General features: G+C 27.9%; 2 protein-coding genes across 2 annotated transcripts; both read left to right on the forward strand.

Moving 5' to 3' along the window:
* The first annotated feature begins 1,538 nt into the window (after positions 1 to 1,538).
* LOC126837318 (uncharacterized) lies at positions 1,539 to 3,562 on the forward strand. Its single transcript, XM_050571177.1, has 5 exons — positions 1,539 to 1,698; positions 2,004 to 2,175; positions 2,532 to 2,614; positions 3,161 to 3,329; positions 3,486 to 3,562. The coding sequence occupies exons 1-5, from the start codon at positions 1,612 to 1,614 to the stop codon at positions 3,554 to 3,556; spliced, it is 582 nt and encodes a 193-aa protein (XP_050427134.1). The 5' UTR covers positions 1,539 to 1,611; the 3' UTR covers positions 3,557 to 3,562.
* A 5,741-nt stretch (positions 3,563 to 9,303) lies between these two features.
* Positions 9,304 to 11,995, forward strand: LOC126837319 (uncharacterized). The gene is made up of 5 exons (XM_050571178.1): positions 9,304 to 9,568; positions 9,906 to 10,077; positions 10,825 to 10,904; positions 11,526 to 11,697; positions 11,896 to 11,995. The coding sequence occupies exons 1-5, from the start codon at positions 9,482 to 9,484 to the stop codon at positions 11,961 to 11,963; spliced, it is 579 nt and encodes a 192-aa protein (XP_050427135.1). The 5' UTR covers positions 9,304 to 9,481; the 3' UTR covers positions 11,964 to 11,995.
* Positions 11,996 to 17,369: the final 5,374 nt, after the last annotated feature.

Here is a 17,369-nt window from a genome sequence, read left to right on the forward strand (position 1 = left end):
GCTGGAAAAGGACAACTCACTGACTTGGATGGAAATATTAAAAAAAAAACTGTATTCAACTACATAGAAGTACAATTTTTTATTTAAAAGAAATATTATACGTATACAGGCATACAGCTATTTTTCTGTTGGTCACATCGAGATGCAAAATTCAAATTATGGTGCGTGATTTGGCAAAGAATATCACATGTGTTCTGCGTATATTTGAATAAGTCAAGTTTAAACGGCACAAAGGTGTTAACACTAAACGTAAAAATAAAATATAATAGGTAGTAAACCGGAGTAACTAAGTAAAAAATAAAAATTGTTATAGAAAAATGCTTGAAATAAATAATAATTTGATGGCATTAGTGATAAGCTACGTCCCAATCTTTCGACTTACTTCCAATAAAAAGTCTTGACCGCGTTTTCTCGAAAAACACAAAGTATATTAATCATTATAATATTTGATTGAAACTCATTTTATTCATATGCAACACTATAAATTATTTATAAATTTTATAAACCGTTGTCCAATTATAATACCTTAACAGTAAATATGCTATACATACAGGTTGATACAGGTCATTCATAAATTGCTTATTATAAGTTAGCTTTTTTTAATATGTAAAAACTCTAAAAAAAATTCTAACAGTTTTTTACACAAGTTATTTTTAGTATATTTTGTTGAAACTTTTACAATTAATATCATTAAATATAATATGTTTAAAACCGAAACTGTTAGTCAAATAACCTTAATAATAAAAATACAACCTATGACCTCTTAACTGAACGTCGTTTTTTTAATATATATATATATATATATATTTATTAGCATTTCGGATCTGTAGAGGTGCTACGAGTAATCAGGTCGACAGGAAAAGAAGCTATCATGAGTACAGATTAAGTCCTTGATAACACAGCTAATGAAAACTGTCAATTTAATAAACTGATCGATATTATGATCACAATGATTAAGTAAGGTCAATTTGCATAAGTATTGTCATAGTATTGTCAGTATTATCATATTGGCAAAAGACATCGTTACTTTAAAAAAGACTATAAGTGTAGAATAGTGCAACAACATAATATTATTCTTATAGTAAAAGGTTTTAAATTGAATCATGTAACAACATCTTCATCATCGCTGGACTAGGATAAGGTACGTGGAAATATTATATAATAATAATTACTAAACTCGGTTTGTTCGTTACATATTTTGTTTACACAAATAAATAAAATACTGTTCTTTTAAGCGTGTGTTTTTATCTTACAAGAAAAGCAACGTAACAAATAACAAATAAACGTTTAATAATCGTATGTATATATAAACGTTATAACATTTGCAATAACATAAAATAAAAATATGTTTTTTCTATGAGCTAAAAAAACTTGGAGCTGTTTTCAATCTTGCAGTATCCATTCTCACAATAAGTACTGTGGTAATTCAGAAACCATTTAAAACCTATACAACCATAGCTAATTTGTCTTTATTTTTTTACAACAATATTTTAATCACAGTCGTTAAATAAAGCAACATTGGTACACATATCAAATAGTTTCAAATTAGTTTCGACTTAAAATCTGATAATTTAATATTCTAAACTCGCGTTTATAGTCTAAAAAGTTAACATGTATTTGAAAAACATTATACTGTTATTCGGCGTGACGTTATACTTTTCGCAATGTCAGGGCGATTTCATACGTGGTAAGGATCATGTAAGTATAACAGGCACTTATTAATTATGATTGATAGACAATTCTGCGATACTTGCCTATTTATGAGCAAAATGTATTCTATTATTTAGATACATTTTTTGGGGTTTTATTCTTCTCCATTTTCGCACCGAAGAGTTTATTTAAGTGATAACTACACTTATAAACAATACAATAACAATTAAAATTAACGTTAACACTTTGAAAAAATCCGCATAACAAATACGTCTGGTAATTTGGGGTTTTAATTTTTATGTGTAAATTATAATATACATTTTAACGTCTAATTCTTTTATTGAAAATAATAGAGAACTATTAGTTACATAATCAACGAATATGCTAATCCAGATGGCATAGACAATGAAGAAAATGGCGATCTGAACCTAATAGGCGTAAAAGAAGTCATTGATGAAGTAGCAGTGCAATTCCAAAAAACCGAAAAACTTTCTAGTGTTGAAGAATTGCAAGAGATGTTATCAAGTAATAAACAATGCAAATATATCCAATAAATTTATTGAATAAATTGTTCAGGAAATATTGAAAAGACATTTTAATAATGATGTTTTTCATTTGTATAGGTGTAAATATTGTTACATATTTTAATAAATTATCCTAACTAAATATCTAGATAGAATATTAAAAAAAAATGGGGGACATTTTTCAATGATGTACAAAAAAAAGAGCAAAGTTATAAATGATAAATCTTCATAAAACTGTATATTTACCACATTGTTGTTATTATTAAAAAGTTAAACTTTATTATTTTCAATTCCTTTGGGGTAAATAGTCCAAATTTTGTTCTTTAAAAAATGTGCAAGTTTTTTTTTAAATTTCAGACTATGTTTTCACATTTCCCGATGTCAGAACATACGTCGCAGAATACATTGGAAAATATATGATGGATTCAGGAAATTTTATGGTAAATAAAAAACTATATGCCATATAAAATGTTAGTTAAGTTGTATGTTCTAAATATCTCGAAATTCAACTATTCTATATAAATAAGGTTGGCATAATTTTTGTAAGATTCTTGCGGATTTGTACAAATTAGAAATTATTGTCTAGAGCAGTGGGCGCAACCTTTTTTGATCCACGACCCTCAAATTAATTTACCTCGATCAGGCGATCCCCCATTTTTATACTAATTACATAAGTTTAATACATTGTAAATTTTATTGGTGACCCCCTTTTAAAATTTGATGACCCTCAGGTTGCTCACCACTGGTCTAGAGAATTAATCTTGTAATTGAACAATTTTTGTAAGATTGCAGTTTTTCCACATATGAAAAAATGCTTTAAATGCTAAGAAATTGATATGATTATGCTAAAAACGCTATAGAAAAGCCAGTTATTATTTTAATTTGTTTAACGCCATACATTTCCTTGTTCTTAAAACAATGTACATTTTGCTTTTACTCTTTTTGAAAAACATTCTAATGTCTAGTTTTTATTCTGAAATCAACAGAAAGAACTAAAAAAACTATTTGATAAGTATGGAGACACAAGAAAAATAAGCTTTCAACAGTTAAAAGACCTACTTGGCAAAATAAATCCGACGAAGAAGTATGTAAAAGTCGGATTTCCATATCTTCAATTCCTGAAAACCGCAATACCGTACAAAATAGAAAAATCAGGTAATAATCAATATAATTTTTAAAACATTTTTAACTTTACTTATAATGTAATATTTTAATTTACATCATTATACTTCATTTACAATATTTTTAAATAAAACAAATTTGCAATTGTAGCGCATTGATTTTTTTATTAAAAATATTTTGTAATTTTAGAACTCAAGTTCACGAGGGACGAAGTTGATTTCATTGTCTTACGTTATTTTTTTCCTAATATTTTGATTTAAATTATAACTTTTATTAAATATATTACATATATAAGTATATATTTTTTATGTATGAAGTTTGTCACATACAATTATTGTAATTTTGATTAAATAATAAATCATTTTGCTCTTTTATTTTGTTAGAACTTATTATATTACTATTGGGTTTTATGAATATTCGAAACGGCAGTGGAAATAAAATTTACTAAAATGTCTGTGTGCACAAATCCCAAGGTGGTTTGTTTAATACGACAATATTTTCAATTTATGATTTATTATATCCTTCAATATTTAATTTAAGGTCGTTTAACAAAAAAATGTACTTTGTAAAAATAATAAGATACATTTTCTAAACAAAAAAGTATTAAATAAGTATATACTACTTACCTAAGCAAGAATTTTAGTATTTTCTAATTATCATAAATATCAAGTGTTTGTCATACTCACAAGTTCTTCTGGAAGAATCGATTGAAGAATAACACCCTGACAGTGCAAGGAGCATTGCGCTACCACAAAGAAAAATAGAATATTATTTTAATACATTACAATTTTTACTAAGAAAACTACTCGATAATTGTTCCTACGGCACTTTATATATTATTATAACCAGAATATAATTCTTATTTAATTACTTGAACATGACTCATTGCAATCCTTTTTTTTTTGCAATACAAAAACAGTAAACTCAATAATATAATACATAATAATATAATACAGATTGTTTTTGTAAACGCCCAAGACTAGATAAAAAAAAAAATAACGATAATGTTTGCCTTAAATATTATATGAATGTTAATTTTATAGTAGAGACCTAAACGAGCTAATTGTAATACCTACTAAATCTGACACATAATTACAATTAAACACATTGATTATTATATAATTATGAAGTACCATAATGATATTAATTTTTTATAAAAATGTTTTAAAGTTCTACCCTTAGAAAAAGCTAAATTTTTAATGGGTCGTTAAATGCCGGTTTATTGTCGATTTTCTATAATAATAAAAAAAACAACCTATGTGAATAATTTTTGGTTTTTTTATGATAGAATGTTATTTCAAGGTCATTGTAATTATCTCCCTTCAGTAAGAGGTTTTGGGCGGGATGATTTTGGAATATCTTAAAACAACCTGTAAAATATATTTTGATATTCATATTTTTAGTAAAATAAAATTTGATTGGACTTTGAAGTTTATAACATCAGTAAAAAGAGCCGTAGCCTTTTGACATTTTTTTTTTTTAATTTGATTTCTACAATAGCCGTAAAGCATTTTAAAAAGAACCATTAACATACGTTAACCTAGAAAAGTGGCAAATATTTTTACAGAATTGAAATCTAACCATCTTGAACTGGCGTAATTATGTCAGGCTTTTAGGCATAAAGTATTCAACAAACAGGCCACTTCAACCCCACTTAAGATGGGTCAAAAAATATTAAATGCAATTAAACTTATAATTTTTACAAAAGTTATTGGCTTTTTTGGAACTTCAAAATATGAATTTTTATCATAATCCTTTTTAGTGACTTACAAAAACCAATTAATATTAAAACATTTTTCAAAATTAAATTTGAAGTTTTTTTATAAAATATGGTACATTTTTTATGCAGCCACTGAGCTAATAGGGAGGGTTATCTAGAGATGGACCATTCACGGTCCACCCCATAATTACGCCTATGGTTTTGCATAGAAAATATCGCCTTCAATGGTGCATCAGCCCCATTGAGCCGAAATAATAATTATTACAAAATATACACCAGTCTCAAATAACTCAAATTTTTTACCATCATAAAAGCTACATGTCAAGAGCGCGAGTGAACATAATTATTTATTTTTTGACAATTTTTTAAAAATAATATCGGTAAATGAAAAGTTGTTTAATAAAAAAATGTTTGATGTGGGTATCCAAAAATAATTTCTCTTTCTACGTATTTAGAAATCTGTTAATAAATATAACTTCTCAAACATGGCAAAGGCCGTTATTATTTATAGGATGTACTGATTACTTTTAACAGTATTTATTTTTTTTTTTAAGGGGCTAATATGTAGAAAAATTGTATTAAATGAGTATTTATTACAATATAATACTCTATTGTTTGTTCAATATATTTTGGTTTTGTTTTATCATAGCACCATACTGCTTATAATTTTTTTGTTCTTAGGATATTATGGCCAATATTTTTTGAAAATTGTTCTCAATTTGCAATATAAAATATAAATAGATATTTTATCGACGCATAGGTTTCAATTGAAAATCTATTCATTGTTGTTAAAACAAAATTGTTCTTATTTTTTTTCTGCTGTTTTTGTCGTTGTAACTGTTCTCATTTGTACAGATGTTTCATATGTGAAAACATTTTACTGAAAAACAACTTATTTTTTGTTCTATATAGGTCAATGTATACTACTATTAGTTTTGCGAATTGTTGTTTTTAAGTTTCCACAATATTTTTTGTCCCTGAAAATTATTTTTCTGTTAGAACATATAAAAACCAATTTTACATGTAATATCACTATACACTATACAGTTTACCTCTCTTTAAGTTTAATTTTAATTTCTATAACTACGGTTAGAAAAAAAAAACAAATAAAAAAAATTTTCAACCACTTTTTCCTACTATTTTTCAAAACATATATTCTTTGCTTAAAAAAGGAATTTAATATAATATTCACTAAATTATTAAATTTTAATACATACAGGGTGATTTTTAAATTATGAGCCACTCAATAACTCATAGGATTTAATAAGAAATTACAATTTTTTTGTCATATTGTTTTTATACAATGTGATCTCAATTTTTCAAAATTTTTTTTTGTTTATACCCTCCTCCAAACTTAGTTTATTTGATAGCAACTTGTGAAACTTAAATGGTAACGTATATATTTGATTAATTTTTCAAGTTCAGAATAATGTACTAAAAATTCTGACTGGTCGATAACCAGTTTCGGGTAACTAATTCATTGACAGTCATTGAAGTTTCAAGTTTAGGGCAGGAGGAAAGGTGGAGTGTAGTATTATTTTTATCTGCGCGCATTTCCCAACCGCACTTCCCCTCCCACCCTCGAGGGATCAATAAATAATGTTTTATCGGCTCTATACCAGTAACTCTGATACCGAAATTTCTTTTTCGTCCAGTTTGGAAGAAAAAATCGTTAAATTTTGGCAGTTAGAAAAAGTAAAAAATAAGACCGTGTACAGGCTGGATAAAATACTGTGTAAAAAGCTTTTTGAGCGAAGCGTTAAGCACGACGTCGACGGTCAATTTACAGTGTCGCTTTCTTTGAAAGATAGCCCGACCTATAGGGAAATCTTATAATATTGCTTTACGCCGTTTTTTAAGTTTAGAACGACGATTACAACGCGGTTCGGAACTTAAAATCAATTATACTCGATTTACGGAAGCACAGTAAGAAAGTATTAAGGTGAGGTGCAGTGTCCACAGATTACAGTCGAAACGATTATTTGAATGTAATCTTATCCCTTTCAGTAATAGTAATTCTTGAAGACCAGTATATCATCTCCGTCCCCACTATGCCCCGACCCCACTACACCGGCTTTTTCGTATTCTAGGTGTGAATCATAAAGACACATTTTGTTTTTTTCATATTAGCTTATCGGTTAGCCAGTTGTTTTTTTTTTCGATAATATTTTTTTTAATGATAAAAAGTCTACGGCTATACCAAAATCGGTATCTAAAACTCTTGTTATTGTAATAAGGTCACAGCAGTTGTTCTTTTAATATTTTTTTTCAGACTTTTGTTCTGTACTTTACATAAAAAATCGAATAATATAAAACATTTGCAATTCTACAGGGAGTTAAAATAAATAATAGCTATAATAATTATCAATTAATGTACACATGGTATGTTTAAATTTTAAAAATGAATTAATATTTAGTTGTAACAGTCTTGGTTGAATATCCCTTATTGCCTTAGTCTGAAGATAGGTCTAACATAATATACCTTTTATGTACCTATATCACGTGTAATAAAAAATACCTACAGTCAACATTTTTTTTTTCATGGTAAAAGAATCCAAAAATTGACTTGAACACTATAAATGGGAATTTCGAATACTATTATGGGCTTACAGACATTGAATTTTGGTGTATGACCTGTTCATAATTTTTACATAGATCAAACTGTCGTTTGTATTTTACACTCTTTAGCTATGGTTATCCCCTCTCAGGCTGCTTGACAACTACTCGAGGGACCACACAAAACTCATTTGGAAGTTAAGTCTATTTGGTTATCCAATTCCAAGGTTACCAGTCTTAAAAGAAGAAAGGTATACACAATTACATACGAATCATTAACCATACTTTCGTGCCTTGCCCATTAAACGATTGGTGAGTAGCAGTTAAGCGTGGCTAAACAACTGGACGGCAGTAGGCCTGTTGTTTTGGCTTTTTTAGGGTGTGATTATGCGTCACTCCCATTAATAGTAGGGAATTATAAAATGTCCCCATGTAGATGGTTTTTTCATGCGGAACGCTGACTCAGTGTATTTGTGTATTATTCTTTATTTAAAATAACATTTAATTTTTCAATTTATTTTAATTGTCATACTTAATGATATTTAAGTATTTAATAATTGTGTGCGATACTATGATTGGGGCATACAGTTGATTATAGAATGTATAATTTATACTATGTATTATAACATTATTTGATTGTGTGCAAATATAAGATTTAGTGCATGCAATTTGATTATTACAATGGGTTGTAAGAATAATAACCTATGGAGTGTCCATTATAGGCGTACAAGGGCACTAAGCTAAAACTCAGTTGTTTGAAACCTACCCTAACCGATTTCCATACACTTTATTTCATTCAATTGCTTTCGATATTCAAGTAAAAAAATACCAGCTAAGTCGGGTAACTCATAAAGTCATATATTAATTTATTATTAAGTTTGATAATACATTTTTTGAGTTATTGATATAATATAAGGTGACGGAAAGGACTAATTAGTATGCACCCAAGTATAATGGGAAAATCGCAAAATAAACAAACAAATATTTTATTACTTGTATTATATTAGTTATTAAATCGTCAGCAGTTATACAAATGTATTAAATAATCTATTGATTGCTGACAACCATTTACTCTTGTATGTAATTAATATTCTTGTGCATAGTTCATGTTTCATACTATTATTTTGTAATATCTGAAACAAATATATACTTTTAAAAAATGTTTTTGTCTTGCAATAAGTAAAAATTCAATAAAAACTATAGGTAATAGGGAAATATGAATTAAATTAGAAAGTTAAAAATGATTGTACTTATTAACTTCAATTTGAAATGTTTTCTCAGAATTAGTTAAGAAAATTATAGTATATTTTTAGCTTCGGTCCGGAACTAAAAAGGTATAGTTTTGACATGATGTTTTTTTATGTATGTTTGAAATTGGACACATGATTTCTTCTAACCCACTGAACTAATTTTTTTAGGCGGCATGGCCAAAGATCCATAGATCAGAAATCGGACCTGGAGGGAAGTTAATTGGGTCATGAAAACATCTAATACTTACAGCTAAATTGCACTATTCATTTGTTTATTACTGAACTAGTTTTGTTTGTCACATATTTTGTTTACATAAAAAAACCAAATACTGTTTTTTAAGCATGTATTTTTATCTTACTTCTTGTAAAAACAATGTAACAAATAATAGATAAATTTGTAAAAATCTTATGTATACTTTAACTACACGGCTTGGAACTGTTTTCAATCTAATAGTATTTTTCCTTACAATAAGTACTGCGGTGTTCAGAAAGCATTTAAAAACTATAGCTCATTTGCCTTATCTTTTTACTACAATACTTTAATCACAGTCGTGAAATAAAGCATCATAGGTACAACTATCAAATAGTTTCAAATTAGTTTGACATAAAATCCAAGAATTAAATATTATAAATCCGTCTTTTTTTTCTAAAAAATTAAAATGTATTTAAAAACCGTTATACTTTTATTTTGTCTGACGTTATACTTTTTGCAATGTCAAGGTGGTTTCATACCTGGTAAGGATCGTGTAAGTATAATGAGAACTTAATAATTATGATTAAAAGAAAATTCAGTAATTCTCGTTTAACTGTGCAAAATGTATTATATTGTTAAGATAATTTATTTAACGTTTTATCCTTCCCCATCTTCGCACCGAAGAGTTTATTTAAGTGGTAACTATACTTATAAACAATACAATAACAATAAGAAAAACTACTATGATATTAATGTTTTCACACTGAAAAAAATAGCAAAGCTATTATATTATGGTAGTTTTTTTGCATTATTTATGGATTTTTTTTATGGGTAAATTATAATATATACATATATATTTTAACGTATAATTCTTATTCTAAAAACAATAGGAAATTATTAGTTACATAGTCGAGAAATATGCAAATCCAAATGGCATAGACAATAAAGAAAATGGTGATCTGAACCTAATAGGCGTAAAAGAAGTCATTAATGATGTAGAAGGGAAAATCCAAACAAACAAAGCTCTTTCCAGTGTTGAAGAATTACAAGAGATATTATCAAGTAATAAACAATTCAAAAATATCCAATAAATTTATGGAGTTAATTGTTCAGGAAATATTGAAAAGACATTTTAATAATCAAGTTTGTCATTTGTATAGGTGTAAATTCGTTTGCATATAATAACAAACATTTTTACTTAATAACTAGATAAAATATTTAAAGAAAGGGGGACTTTTTTTAATGGCGTAGAAAAAAAAATGTGCACAATGTTTGATAAAACTGCATTATTATTATTATTATTGTAATGTCCAAAGAATCTATATAAAGTCTGGACACGATAAAAAGAATTATAATGTTACACATTATTATTTTCTATTCCTTCCAAGTAAATAGTCCTAATAATTTGGTTAAACAAAAAAACAAGCACCCTTCCAGTGTTGAAAAATTGAAAAAACATTATTAAGTAATTAACAATTAAAAAATATCCAATAAATTTATTGATTAAATTGTTTGGAAAATATTAAAAAGACATTTTAATAATGAAGTTTGTCATTTGTATCTAGGTGTAAATTCTTTATTTTTTTAATCTCAACTCGATATCCAGATAGAATACTAAAAAAAATAGGGGGACTTTGTTTAATAATGTACAAAAAAAACAAGCAAAATGTGAGGTATAAGATGAATTTTTTTTTTTATAAATGTTCTCTATTATTTTAAGATTACACGTTATTTTTTTTTATTTGCATCTAGGTAAATAGTCCAATTTTGGTTATTTAAAAAATGTGCACATTTTTTTTTTAATTTCAGACTATGTTTTCACATTAGACGATGTCGAAACATACGTTGCAGAGTACACAGGACGAATTTTGAAACCGGGAATGTTTTTGGTAAACAAAAAACTATTTTATTTAAGTTGTATGTGCTGCGACACTCGAAATATTCGAAGTTTCAACTATTATATATAAATTAGGTTGGAATAATTCTTCTAAAATTTTCGCTGATTTGTAAAAAAGGTGAATTAAGGTTTGGAGAATTAATCTTATGATTGAAACATTTTTTTAAGGGATTTTTACAGTTTCAGTTTTTTTTCTCCTCGGATCTCGTACAATGCAGTTTTTCTCTTAAAATCAAAAAATATATCCCACCAGTAAAACGATAAGATATTCATATCAAATGATGTAGTCAATGATTTTCCACACATAAAAAAAAAATAATAAAAACAATAACTATTTATTACCGATTTCATGCAGATTTTGTCCCAAAAAGGGGAGTTAATACAATAAAGATGATTGTTTTTCCTCATATGATAAAATGCTTTAATTGCTATGAAAATGATATGAATATGCTAAAAAGTTCTGGTGGTTAGGCATTCGTATGTTGCAAAAAAATATCAGTTTTTGTCTAATATTTTTAACGCCCTACACTTCTTTAGTCTTAAAATAATGGAAATGTTCTAATACTTATTTTAAAAACATTCTAATGTCTAGTTTTTATTTTAAATTCAATAGAACGAACTAAGAAAACTATTCAATGCGTATAGAAGCGGAAGCAAAATACAATTTCTAGATTTAAATGACCTACTCGGCCAATTACTTCCGGGTACAAAGTATGTAAAAGCCGGCGGATTTCCATATCTTAAATTTCCAAAAATCGCAATACCGTACAAAATAAAAAAATCAGGTAATAATTAATATAACTTTTTTAGTTTTTTTCAACTTTACTAATAATACAATATTTAAATTTACATTATTACACTTCACTTATAGTATTTTTAATTAAAACAAATTTTCAAGTGTAACGCATTCTTACTCACAACTTATGTGCTGTTAATTACCCGATTCGTTTATTAAAAAAAGTTTAATATTTTGTAATTTTTAGAAAACAAGTTTACCAAGGAGGAAGTTGAGTTCATCGTGGCTGCTTATTTTTTTCCCGAAATAGTTTGATTTGAATTATAACTTTTATTAAATTTATATAAATATATAATATGTATATTCATGTATGAAGTTTGTCACATACAATTGTTATATTGTTGTTTTGATTAAATAATAAAACTTTTTGTTCTTTTGTTTTGTTAGAAGTTATTATATTACTTTAAGTATAACTACTTGATCCCGGCTAATTTAAACATAAATAAGTTTTTGGGCTGGATACACATTTGAAATGTTCGTTACGTTTATATATAACGAAATTAAGTAGTTTTATAAATTGTTTATTATAAGTTAGCTACTTTAAAACGTTGAAAGACAGTACAGTGGAGTCAGCGCATCGTGGGGACGGGTAAGTCATAGGTTTACAGGATGTATTACAAATGAAAGTGATAAAATGATGAAAACGATAAAAAAGTGATTAAATCACTTTCAAATAGACGTTTTGATGCAAAGCAGTAATTAGTATGTTCAAACCAGTAAAGTCCCAAACCAAGCACGGTATACACTGTTTACAAATTAGCATCAAATGCGTTTATTTGAAAGTGACTTTATCCCAGTAAGCCAGTACAGAGGGATCGAGGCTAATGGGATCAAAACATAGTGGGGACGGAGGGGACACAGGTCTACAGGAATTGTTATAAATAAAAGTGTTAAAACCACTTTTAAATAAACCCTTTGATGCCAATCGTTAATGGTAGACACACAAATATCGATAAAAATCAAATTCATAACTACATAATGTTATAACAAAATTACAATTTCACAATGTTCTCGAATCAGTCATCAAATTTTAGGTTTTTATCACACAGATGTAACTATATATTCTGTTTAAACTGCTTATGTGAACTGTGTACTGATACAGTACTGTAGGGTCAGAGTATAGTGAGATCCGAGCATATTATAACTTAAGTGATAAGACCACTTTAAATAAACGCTTCGATACGAATCAGTATACGGTAGGAATATAAATACTGATAAAAGAACTATCGTGAAAAAAATAAATTTTACTCTCAGTAAAAACAATGCCACGATTACGAGGGCTGGGAAAGGACAACTCGCCGACTTGGATGGAAATATTTAAAAAAAAAATTGTATTCAACTACATAAAAGCACAATTTTTAATTTAAAAGAATTTTTATACGTGTTCAGGTGTACAGCTATTTTTCTGTTGGTCGCATCGAGATGGAAAATTCAAATTATGGTGCGTGATTTGGCATAGAATACCGCATGTGTTCTGCGTATATTTGAATAAGCCAAGCTTCAACGGCAAAAAGGTGTTAACACCAAACGTAAAAATAAAATATAATAGGTAGTAAACCGGAGTAACTAAGTAAAAAATAAAAATTGTTATAGAAAAATGCTTGAAATAAATAATATTAGCTACATTCCAATCTTTCGACGTACTTCCAATAAAACATCTTGACCGCGTTTTCTCGAAAAAAATATTGCATATTATTCATTATAATATTTTATCGAAACTCATTTTGTTCATATTATGCAAGAATATAAATTATTTATGAATTTTATAAACCGTTGTCCAATTATACTGACTTAACAGGGTACATACAAGGTGATTGGTTATTGATGATCTTTTACAGAAAAATGTGTATTTTGTGTTGACAAAATTTTATTTTTGGGCCACTCCATAGCGGTATTTCTCCAAATCCGGAAAAAGTCGACTTAATAAAAAATTACCCAGTTCCGAAAACTGTGCAGGGTTTAAGGATATTTTTGGCCATGATGAATTTTTACCGTAGATTTATCCCAAAAGCAGCCGAAACACAGGCGCCTTTAAACAGTTTTCTCAAAAATAGCAACAAAAAAAATTGACAAACGCCTTAATGATTGGTCGGAAACCTCATTAAACGCGTTCGAAAAAACAAAAAATGATGTTGTAGAAGCAACGCTACTTGATACTTTATAACTAATCGCACTAAATGTTTTTATTATTTATTCAATCAATTCACAAATGGAATATTTTTTTCAATATTTCTTCTTCACTTCAGTCGGCTGTTATTGTCAAAATGTTTAATTTTGATGCTTCTTTACAGTTTACATGCAAGTACTTATTTTGCACTTTTATTGCGCCGTTACCAAAACCAAATCTTCTTAACATTATCGTGAATAAGTTTTTATTTCTAACTTCTTCAAATTGATGAACATTTTTTTCCCAGAAGAATGTAATCAAAATTCTACTTTGGCCTTTGAATTTTGATCTTCCCATTGGTAGATTTTATCAAGAGGCGCGCTTGGCGTGGTCAATATACAAGATCATTTATTCTTAAAATAATCGCAATTAGGTATGTAGTTTTTATTTTTGTGAACATTTTTGTTTATGTAATTTTGCAAATTTGTAAAATTACCAAATATTAAGTTTTTTTAACTATTTACTATACCTTTATCAACTTAAATGTTAACGTACATATTTAAATTTTCAGTAGTCAGTACCAATCTTATTCGTCTTATAATACTAACGATTTGCCATGTATATAATTACAATCTTATTTATTTTATCTTCGACCATTCTTTAAAAAATAATACCTAATGTGTTATTTCTTGTGTTTGTTTATACTTAGCTTCACAATAGACACTAATCACTAGACAGTTGTCCAGGTCTACACTCTAGTGTATCATATATAATAATTCATAATATAACAACAAATATATTTATATAAAAAATTACATGTTTTTGTACATCCAAAAACAGTGCTGCGCGTTACAATAATTACACGATACTTATCAGTCTAAACATAGTTCCCACGCTGAAGTAATTTAGGCTAGTAGTAATAAAAAGGGGCTTTACCGCCCCCCCTTTTTTTACTAGCCATTTGTAGTAAACTAAACTAGTAATGACCACGCTCTTTATCCAAATTCCAGTAAAGCAAACTAGTAGCCAATAACAAAATCTTGTTATGTAGCATGTGCCATAGGTAACCTACAGTAGTGATTCAGTATGTATCAGTTTTCTTAGCTAGGTGGCTGAGCCGAATAAGATTAATACGATTAATTTTAAGCCAACCCGTTAACATTATTGACACTTATGCGTGGACCGATTCTCCTATTGTCTTGTCATATGCTAACGGTACCCCACGTGACTCGTTTAGAGTCCAAGTGTCGAATCGGGTTCACCGGATTCATTGTGTGCCGTTGGTCGTATTGGCCGACTTAAAAAGTTGTATTAATTCGTTGAAATGTATTGTTATATTTTGGACGTATTGTCTGTTTCCCTTTTTTTATGCATACAAACTTTTTGGGTGTATCTTATAGACTTAATTGTTATTAATCTGCACACAAAGTATGTTAGAAACTTAACCGTTTCTCGTTAAGCGTCGATCCAAAGCACGAGTCTCGATAGTGTGTTTGCTCACATAAGTAAATAAACGCTGTTTTCTATAGGCCTTTATATATATATATATATATAGTGTTCTATGTACTTTTACCTTTTACCTACTGAGAAATTAATTTCGAATAGGTATTAAATGAAAATTTGTGTTTGTTTTTTACCGATCATTGTATTTACTTTGAACTTGTTCGGATATAATATTATATTATAATCTCGGTGCGAAAAAAAACAGGCAGCAGAGTTCCATTGTCTAGCAGATTGTATACACGCCACGTAAATATTTTGAATAACGATGAATTTAAAAAATATCATAGCACTTTTGTGTGTCGTTTGTTTGGTCAGTACCGTAGATATCAGTACAGAAGATCAGACACCAGAGACATCAGAGAAAACAAAAGATATAACGGAGGGAATTTCTCAGGTGGTAAGTATCTAAAATTCCAAATTCTATTAGAAAGTCTACGTGACAAAAATAATATTATCTACTATAACAAAAATACAAGGACCATATAATAATAATCTTGTTTAATTTTTTATCTAAATAATTGTTAAAATAAATATGTCATTCGAATGACCAACAAATAATATTTCTATTCGAATACCCGTCAAATAATTGTTCATAGAATAATTTCTATTAAAAAAAAAACTGATTAAATGATTTATTCTGAGTTTACTCTAACTCTAACCATAAAAATCGAATTCAATTAAAAAAAAATATTCGAGTATAAAATGTTTGAACAAAGTAATTATTTGGATAAAACAGTTATTCAAATAAAAAAAAAATTATTCCAATAAATAATGCCCAACTCTGGTTGTAAGACATTATAATTTTTCACGATAAGACATAATTATTATTTAATCCAAAAATAATTATTATCATAGACACTTTAAAAGCTAATTGTAATAAGGTTAAAAGCGTTAAATCCGTTATAATTAGTCAGTTTATTATACAGGGTGATCCATTCGATAAAAGACACTCGTTTTCTTGGAATATATTCATATTTAAAAAAATATTTTTTCCTCTAACTCGTAGGTACATATTTTGTGGTTATCATAATTTTTAATAATTTTAACATTTTTATCTTCAACCCTTTTAACGTAAAAAAAAGTATGGACTTTGGTTTTTCATATTGTTTTTAATTCGATAAATATGTAAACAAAAATTTTGTAAAAATTTAAGAGTTCAAATTTTTCATTTTCATCAATCTGTTTGTTCACGCTATGTATTTTTGAAAACATTAATTTTTCTCATATAATAATGCGTCTTCGGTTTTCCAAAAAACTAATTGACGTGTTTGAACAGGTAGATATGAAACGCATGCCTTGATAATTTAAACATATTTGATTGTGTCTGGTTAACGGTGTTAACCGTTGCGAACACAAAATATAATATGCATATAACGGGCTACTAGTTTTTGGACATCCCAAAGAAATAAGCCAGTTTTGATGGAAATGTTATACATTTACAAAGTTGTAGCAAACGAACCGATTGATGGAAATTAAAAAAATTCAAACCCCAACGTTCTTTAACAAGTTGTGTCCACATATTTATCGAATTAAAAAAAATATGTTCCCGTTTGAAAAAATTAAGTCGATACATGGTTTACATATAAGCGATTAAGATAAACATTTCCAGAGCATTGAAAATATATTAAAATGAGTACATATTTAGATTAAAAAATACCTAAGTATAGCAAAAAAAAAAAAAAAATTTCAAAATATTCATACTTTCCAAGAAAACGAGTGTCTCACATCAGATTGCTCACACTACAAAAATATTATTTAATTTTTTTACTTATGATAACGAATATTTAGCAGCATAGAAACAACAAACTATAGTAGAAATATTTGCTTTTCTCGTCAGGAACTGCATTATGACTAGGTTTTAAAGTGGTTACGGACATGTTTTTGACATTTTTATGTCTTTGCTATGGCACACACACGGAAAATCGACACCGACACCGCTCATCATAACGAAAAATAACAGCTGATTTATCTGTTAGATAGGGGGTAAGAGATGAGGGTTGGGATTGGGGTGTGAAGGGGGGGGGGCATATATGTTGTATTCACAACGTCCA

The sequence above is a fragment of the Adelges cooleyi genome, unplaced genomic scaffold, assembly GCF_023614345.1.
Source record: "Adelges cooleyi isolate 19-005CV unplaced genomic scaffold, UGA_ACOO_1.1 ACOO_flye_CR_arks_rails_tigmint_CR_PRNA_248, whole genome shotgun sequence".
Lineage (NCBI taxonomy): Eukaryota > Metazoa > Arthropoda > Insecta > Hemiptera > Adelgidae > Adelges > Adelges cooleyi.

What these genes read in the sequence shown, in the direction of transcription:
- LOC126837318 (XM_050571177.1), top strand. Translation starts at nt 1,612, where the DNA reads ATGTATTTGAAAAACATTATACTGTTATTCGGCGTGACGTTATACTTT. An exon ending in TGGATTCAGGAAATTTTATG is followed by an intron (nt 2,615 to 3,160) that starts GTAAATAAAAAA and finishes TGAAATCAACAG; the next exon opens with AAAGAACTAAAAAAACTATT. An exon ending in GTACAAAATAGAAAAATCAG is followed by an intron (nt 3,330 to 3,485) that starts GTAATAATCAAT and finishes TTGTAATTTTAG; the next exon opens with AACTCAAGTTCACGAGGGAC.
- LOC126837319 (XM_050571178.1), top strand. Translation starts at nt 9,482, where the DNA reads ATGTATTTAAAAACCGTTATACTTTTATTTTGTCTGACGTTATACTTT. An exon ending in TCATACCTGGTAAGGATCGT is followed by an intron (nt 9,569 to 9,905) that starts GTAAGTATAATG and finishes TAAAAACAATAG; the next exon opens with GAAATTATTAGTTACATAGT. An exon ending in TGAAACCGGGAATGTTTTTG is followed by an intron (nt 10,905 to 11,525) that starts GTAAACAAAAAA and finishes TAAATTCAATAG; the next exon opens with AACGAACTAAGAAAACTATT.